This window comes from Eumetopias jubatus, unplaced genomic scaffold, assembly GCF_037043125.1.
Source record: "Eumetopias jubatus isolate StellerSeaLion01/CBP00866 unplaced genomic scaffold, mEumJub1_p1.0 scaffold_10, whole genome shotgun sequence".
Lineage (NCBI taxonomy): Eukaryota > Metazoa > Chordata > Mammalia > Carnivora > Otariidae > Eumetopias > Eumetopias jubatus.
In genome coordinates this window covers 101,939,858-101,947,894 of record NW_028274816.1, presented here as the reverse complement: position 1 = coordinate 101,947,894, position 8,037 = coordinate 101,939,858, and the positions used below count along the sequence as shown (strand labels likewise).

At 51.0% G+C, this 8,037-nt stretch overlaps 1 protein-coding gene across 4 annotated transcripts in view; it reads right to left on the bottom strand.

Moving 5' to 3' along the window:
• Positions 1–727: 727 nt before the first annotated feature.
• The window catches only part of STAT3 (signal transducer and activator of transcription 3), a 69,916-nt gene continuing 62,606 nt past the window's right edge, over positions 728–8,037 (bottom strand). The window contains exons 20-24 of one of the 4 annotated variants that reach the window (XM_028093951.2): positions 7,864–8,003; positions 6,932–7,141; positions 3,891–3,933; positions 3,494–3,606; positions 728–2,803 (exon numbers count right to left, since the gene is read on the bottom strand). In XM_028093951.2, the coding sequence (XP_027949752.1) occupies positions 2,748–2,803; positions 3,494–3,606; positions 3,891–3,933; positions 6,932–7,141; positions 7,864–8,003 (562 nt within the window). In that variant the 3' untranslated portion in view covers positions 728–2,747. Of the gene's footprint in view, positions 2,804–3,493; positions 3,607–3,890; positions 3,934–6,928; positions 7,142–7,863; positions 8,004–8,037 lie in introns of all 4 variants that reach the window. The other 3 variants (XM_028093954.2, XM_028093950.2, XM_028093952.2) reach the window with 3 other exon arrangements.

Here is an 8,037-nt window from a genome sequence, read left to right as displayed (position 1 = left end):
GGTGGCGGGGAAAGGCTTGGGGAGCCAGGACCTACCCATGAGGTTCCTTCAGAGCTCAAAGCAAGGGAAGAGGGGTTTGCAGCCTGCCCCAAGGAGGCGCAGGGGCCCTGTGTGGGGCTGGCGGGGGTGGGCTGGCGGGGAGAGCAGCCGCTAATCTCCCCTTCCATCTCGGCAGGGCTGGTGGCTGGTATCTCAGCCCGCGGCGCGGTCTCCATGGCGCTTGGCACGGGGGGGGGGGGAGCCAGCCGAGTGGGCGCGTTGATGTCTGTGAATTATCACCACCCGTCGGGCAGCCAGTGAGGTGTTTCCGTTCATCCCCGCTGAGTGAACTGAAGAGAAAGTGATAATGGAGCAACTGTGGGAGGGGAGGCCTTGGGGTGGGGTGGGAGTATCTTCACCCCAAGCCCCCTTAGGTAGCGCTTATCTGACCCCAGACAGGTTGGTGGGGCTTGCAAAGGCCCGAGGAGGGGGGAAGGAAGAGGGAGAAAGGGGCCCTCCACGGATACCTCTGGCTCCTCCGGTTACCCCTTCCCTGGAGGCCGCTGGCTAACATAGTTGGGGGGTGCTCGGGGCCCCAGAAATGGGCTGCGGGGACCAGCCTGGGAGCAGGGGCACCCGCCTCCTGTCAGGGTCCAGGCTCGGCCTGTGGGTAAGGCCCCCTCAGAACTGAAGCGGGGGAGTGGAAGGGGGACCTCCAGCAGCCAGAGACAGAGCTGCCACGCCCTCAGACGGTTCCTATATAACTTTTATTTCTGGAAGTTAAAGTAGATACAGCAATATACAAAAACAAAACCAAAAACCAAAAACCCACAATAATATAAATTTTTACACTATGAAGTATACATTGGAATTTGATGCGGTGACCAGGACAGCAGCATACAAACCACTGTGCAGGTAGGTTGAGCCATCTATGGGAACCCCTCAGCTGGGCTGGAGACGGGCAGGGGGAGACAGTGGAGAGAAAGCGGGCAGGTCCCGGAGGGCTCAATTCTTGAAGGGAGGGGCTAGAACAAGTCTCAGCTCCTCTCAGAACTTTTGCTACAATCAGAATTAAAACCAGACACACACGCTACCTCAAAGCCGCCAACTTTACAATATCTGCGCCATAGAAGCCTGGATCCTTGCCCCAGGTCCCTCTGATCTAAATCTTCTCTCAGTTTCTGAGTTAAGCTTATGAAGTGAAGAGTGTTGCTGGAGAAGGGAGAGCTCTGTACTACCTACCATTTCTAGGCCGAAGGACAGGGATGGCCAAGTGCAACCCCTGTTTGTCTTGGAGAGAAGGTCCTCATCCCCTTAATTCTGAACCTGGTGAGTATGGGTAAAACAAACAGCACACTATAGAAACTCTGGCCAACTGAGATAAGGTGGTCCTGGACCACCCAACCTAGTCAGGCCTCTGGGTCAGAGGAGGCCCAAATACTGGAGACCACAAAGTGTTCTGAGACGCGCAGTAAATGGGAGTTGTTCTGCCTCATCTGTGAGGCCCCCATGGGGAGGAGACAGTCACCAGCACGGGGCGGGGGGGGGGGGGGAGAGGCCAGGGTGTACACTCCCTCACACAAGGGACAGACCTCGAGTTTATCAGTAAGCCTTTGCCCCTGGCTTAACCAAGTGAAGAAGTGATTAGAGGTGCCACGGAATCACCAAGAAACTGGGATAAGAACTGTATTCCCTGAGCTCAACTAGACCCTTGGCTGGGGCCCCAACAGTCTGTTGTGTTCCACCTGTAACTCTCGCCTTCTTATTCCAGTATTCTCAAAACAAACAGGACAAGGGACCTTTAGACACTGAAAGGAGCCCTACGCAAGGGGGCTCAGGTGGACAGGGAGGAAAGATCACCCCATCCCTTATAAGGCACCCACAGGAACAACCCAGGCTCTGGAACAGGAGTCCAGGGAGACGGGGGGCGGGGAGGAAGTCAGGGGGTAAACCCTCCTCTGCCCAGCCTTACCTACTAATAGGCCAACACATTAAAGGGGAAAATAAAAACTTTGTTTATTAAAAAATGTCTAGGATGTTTAGGTTGTCCTTCAACCTTCCTATTTCATAACCAAAGGCCAAGCCACAGCTTCAGATGTCTTTTAAGGGTTGGATCTGAAGCCCATTTCAGGATTTCTATAAATTATCAGCCTGAAGAAAGCTGAATGCCTAAAGCACCAAGAAGGCTACTGACTGAGTTGTCTTAAATACAGAAAAGGTTATGCCAATACAGTGTTTTTTGCCCTTTAATTTTTTTTTTTAAATTTAAAAAGAAACTTAGGGGTGGTGAAAGTCCTATCTTCTATTTGGTTGTTAGCAGGGTTAAAAGTGCAATGCCAGGAGGAATGTAGCTAGAGGCAGCCTGTGGTGTGAGTTTACAGAGACAGGCAGAGGGATGTGCGGGCACCAGGAGGCACTTGTCTAAGGACAACACGAGCTGCTGAGAAAGGAAGGCCGGGGAGCCAGAAGAGACCAGAATATTTCCTTTTTCTCCCTCTTGCCACCCCTTCCACATCCCCCGGTCACAGTCTCAGAGAACACATTCTTATTTGCATTTAGGTAAAAGCGTATCACCCACATTCACTCATTTCTCTATTTTTAAAAGTGCCCAGATTACTCAAAGATAGCAGAAGTAGGAGATTAAAAAAAAATCTGGAAGCACAAAGTGAGAGGAGTCTCAGACGATCTGGGGGTTGGCTGTGTAAGGGGTGGTAGAACACAGGTAGGTGCCTCCGTCCTCGCTCTCTGCAGCTTCAGCCCGCCGCTCCTCACATCGGGGAGGTAGCGCACTCCGAGGTCAACTCCATGTCGAATGTGAGGGACTCTGGGGGGACAGAGCGGGAGAGCTCATTCAATTGCCTGAGCCCGAGAGCCAGCAGGGCACGCTCCCACAGCCCTTCAGGGGACAGAGGCTCAGCCACCATTGCCATCCAGTGTCCTTGCCCCGTATGGCCAAGACAGGGTTGGACACTCCAGATTTACTTTCCTCCCCAGAGGGTCTGGTCTTCTGGAAGGGCTCAGTCCCCTTCCTCCCTTAACTCGTTCCCAACTGTCCATGTGGAAAGAAGATTGAAGGCTGTCCTGCAGAATGGGGCAGCTCAGAGCCACAGGTGGCTACTGAGCATCAAAATGTGGCTAGTCCCACTCAAGATGGGCTGTAGCCATACAACACCCAGCAGGTTTCAGAGACTTAGTACAAAAAAACAACAACAACAATAAAAAAACCTCATTAACTTTCTTTTACATGTTAAAATGCTAGTATTGGCGATTTATTGGGTTACAGAAGAGATACTATTAACGTTAACCTCACTTGTTTCTTATTGCTGTTTTTCACGTGGCTACTAGAAAATTCGCACTTACAGGCATGGTGCACATTTGGTTTCTAAGGGAGAGCACTGCTTTAGAACTTTCGACCCATCGCGCGACGGGGGCGGGGGGCAGCTCTTGGCTCGGTGCATGGCACATGAGGGGGGCTGATCCCTCCTAAGGACAGGGTCTGTCACCAAACACTCACCGAACTGCCCTCCTGCTGAGGGCTCAGCACCTTCACCATTATTTCCAAACTGCATCAATGAATCTAAAGTGCGGGGGGACATCGGCAGGTCAATGGTATTGCTGCACGTCGTTCTGTAGGAAATGGGGAGCAGCCGGAGGGGAAAGGGCCGGGTTGACAAGACACAATGGAGAAAAAAAAAAAAAAGAACAAAACACACACACACAAGCCATCAAACTCTGGTCTCCAACAGAAAAATAAAAGCTCAAGCTTTTTAAACACACAAGGTCACTCTGAGTACTACACAGAGCCCAGGGCGCTCCGGCCCTTCACAGGATAGCTCTCACCCAGTGTCCTACACCCAGGAGAACTGAGGACACCAGAAATGAAGGCCAAATTGAGAAGGGAAGCCACTTACGGTGTCACACAGATAAACTTGGTCTTCAGGTATGGGGCAGCACCTGGGAAGAAGAAAACTGGGGCTTACTAATTGTGACCCCACTGTGGGCCGAGGGCAGGAGGAAGCCGGCTGCCTCATTGGCACTGACGTGCACCCCACTCCATCCTGCAGCGGAGGCCCTTTTGAAGCCCCATCTCCCCTCAGGGCTGCCCTCCCACCACTGTGTCCAGTTGGGTGTGCGAGGAGCTTGCAGCTTGGTGTTTCAACCCTTTTCATAAGGCTTTCCTGACCTGCAGAGATTTTTAAGCACACCCTGGTCCCACCTGAGCCTAGACCAATGCCAGCCTTGTTCGTTCCTTCCCTAGATGATGTGAACATTGAGCTGCCTGCATGGGGTCTGAGGATTGTATTCTGGCCTGGCCGAATCCCTTCACTACAACTTCTCCACATGCAGGAACAGAGCCGACGCAGTCTGGCCTCGGACACACACAGTCCTGCTCAGATGCCAAAGTCACCAAGTCTCTAAGAGAATGTGGAAATTGCTCATGCTGTTGCGAGGCCCAGAGTCATACTTTTCATTCCTATGGGCATTCATCTGCCTCTACTACTTTTTAGGTGAGCCGTATTAGTAACTCCCCACTTGGAGAGCAACATCACACAAAAAGCAGCCTCAATGGAGGCTGCCTGGTGTGGCAGTACCATTGACTCTGGACTGAAGACAGGAGGCCTGGGGCCTGTCATGTCTTCCACAGCTAAGACACCCGGAGCAAAGCACTTTCTACACTAAGAGGGAGGGGGAAGAGCGAAGTGCTCCTCTGGGTCATTTATAATTCTTGTTCCATAGTTAGAGATGTGAGGACTGGAATATAAATGAATTTTAGCTGCTAAATGTTCACACCAAGAGGTCAAGGAGTCTTGAAGACACTGGCATGAAATCTGGGGGATTCTGGTGAACAAATCACTTAGGAGGTGTGAGGCAGGGTGGGGTGGGGCGAGAGAAGCACAGTTATAAAGCTTGAGATTTATAGAGAGACCAAGGAATCAGAAAGTAGGCTGACAATCTGAGAAAAGGCATTGTCAGGGGGTCCTTAGATTGCCATCCAAGGTTATTTGGGACCAAGAAATAGATTCATGTGGAGCAGAATCCAAAGATGCTACCCAGGCAGGGTTCTGGTGTCTTATAAATCCACTGTGGTGCAGAGTTGAGGGGAGCTGACATCCCGGACAGAGAAGGATTTAGTTCCCCAGTGATCAGGTAGCTGAGAAAACTAGATTTAGCCTGAGATTCAGCAAGAGCAGAAACAAAGGAGAACCAAGACTGAGAGTGGAGCTTTGTACAAGGTTGTCAACATACTTCATCCAATTTGTACAAGGTTGTCAACATATTTCATCCAATTTGTAAGGTAAGGGGGGTGTCATTTCTAAGAGATGCCTCTCCTACCTCAAGCCATCGAGAAATCCTGTGTGGGGTCTGGTGGAAAAGCAAGGAAGAAGGAAGAGTCCTGGGAAGACATCGATCTATCCCTGGGGGCAAAAATACTTTCATGATGGAAAACAAGAAGAATGGGCACAGATCCATCTCCTGGAGGATGCCCACTTGAATGCAGGGACGCCCCCAGCACTCAGCCCACCCCATCATCATGCTCCCAACATGCCAAGCCCCTCAGTGCCCACTGCTTACACTCGCCTCCCCAGGAGGCCGGCAAAGCACTCAAGTAATTAGTTCCTTTCTCCTGCCTGGGCTCTTGACCCGAGAAAACACTGGTGACTCCAGGCAGGAAAGGACCTTGCCTGCCGGTCACACAGGATGGCTGATGATAATGGAGGACTTGGCTTCAGATTGCGAACCTGGATCATGAAAGCAAAATGAGCCAAAGGACCAGCACTTGGACCTAAATGTCCTCTGCAGAAGGAACAAAGAGTAGCGTGTTGGGACTGATAAACACATCTCCCAACTGAAGCACAGCTGGAAAGCCAGATAAGTAGCAGACAGGAAGTGAGAGTTAGTTCTTCTATAGTAGGAACAAAACCCAACACCAGAACAAAGGAAAGAGGGAAGTCAATTAACAAGTAACTCAAACTCCTTTCAAGTCCCAGTCTTACCCCATCCCAAGAAATTCCTCAGAGGGGATTCCTACGAAAAGGTAGGTGTGTGCTTGCGTGAGGTCTGTGCACAAAAACAGTTTTTCCAAAAGCAACTGGAGTAGGGAAGCTACCCTCAAAGGGTCACTTTAAAATTGGAGCCCCCTGCTGGCTCTCCAATTAAGGGAAGTTAAATAACAACAAAGAATGGTAAATCATAGGCTCCCCATCAGGATCCGGACAAAGAACCCAGAGAGCCAAAGCAGCAAATGGGGATGAGACAGACCAGCGGGGCCACCCCTCCAGGCTGCTGACAACACTAGAGGTTAGAAGCTTACTATGAAACAATGTCTACAGGCTTACAGAAACACCTGTGCTCTTGCACATGGCACAACTGCTTCATTCAATAGCTGCGCGTGCTAAATCCCACCCCGAGCCCTCCCACAGGTTACAGGCTCCCCCTCAGTCACCACTCCCCCCTCCCCCCGCCTCTGCTCATAAACCGCGTTCCTGTGCTGCTAACACTCATTTCCTCCAGAAAGCCTTTCTCCATCCCACACAACACTGCCCACATTGTTCAGTGATGGGGAAAAGGAAACACACTAGACTCGAGTCTGAGTTGCAAACCTTCCAGCAGCTACTGTGTAAGAAGCGCTGTGCTGGCTGGACATCCTGTTACTAAAGAATCCTACCCTCACTCTCTATCGGCAGCATTTTAGATGTCTGGGCGTGAGTGTGTGCGTGCTATTTCTCCCTTTAGCCTGGCAAGTTCCCTGTGGGGCAGAGACAAGTGACTGATTCCTCTCCTCTCTCCAACTCCAGCAGCCACCCCAAAAGCACTCACTACAAAGTTCTTTCCCATAAAGAGGAATAAAAGATCAGGCCCTTCGGGCATTTACCTGTCTGTCCCCCAGGGATCCTGCAATTTCCCCCTTTTTCCCAGAATTCAATGCCCGACACGGAAAATCAACAACTACCTGGGTCAGCTTCAGGATGCTCCTGGCTCTCTGGTCGACAGTACTTTCCAAATGCCTCCTCCTTAGGAATGTCAGGGTAGAGATAGACCAGCGGAGACACCAGGATGTTGGTAGCATCCATGATCTTATAGCCCATGATGATTTCAGCAAACGACATGTTGTTCAGCTGCTGCTTGGTATATGGTTCCACTGACTGGATCTGGGTCTTACCTGTCATGGGACATTGTAAGGTAAGATAAGTGCACCAGGTAATCTCGGAGAAGATGACCCAATTTATTTTTCCTTGAAAGGGAAAGACTTATGCCAACCTAGCTCCTGAGCCCTGAATAGCCCCTGAATAGTCTGTCCAGTCAGCTGGCACTGTGGAAATGTTCAGCTGGTTTCTGGAGAGACTACCCAGTTGGGTCATAGGCAATATACCTGAACGACTACACGCATAAGATATATTAACAAGGAAGGTAAGAAAGGAGATGAAGAATGAGATTTAAAGTGCAAATTTCTAGGCAAATATTAGCCCCAGAAGCAAGCAAAAACAAAACTGGCAAACAGCTGAAAGAATCTGGAGAAAAGAAGTCACTGAGGGACGCCTGGGTGGCTCAGTCGTTAGGCGTCTGCCTTCGGCTCGGGTCATGATCCCAGAGTCCTGGGATCGAGCCCCACGTTGGGCTCCCTGCTCGGCGGGAGGCCTGCTTCTCCCTCTCCCACTCCCCCTGCTTGTGTTCCCTCTCGCGCTGTATCTCTCTCTGTCAAATAAATAAAATCTTTAAAAAAAAAAAAAAAAAGGAAGTCACTGAAAAGTGTTACTACAAGTCGGAGGCAGGGGAGTGCAAAGCCACCTTTGCCCACCAGGGGGCAGCGGGCGCTCGAAACTAGTGCAGCTGTGGCGGCAGCAGCAACTGCCACCAGGTGGGGTGGGTGAGAGTCCAACTTACCGCTGATGTCCTTCTCCACCCAAGTGAAGGTGACACCTCCTTCTTTGCTGCTCTCACTGAATCGTAGCAGAAAGGTGCCTGGGGGCTTGGTGCTCAAGATGGCCCGCTCCCGTTCCTTACTGATAAAACCCATTATGTACCTGGAGCCAAAGAAGAGCGACAAGATCTGGGCTG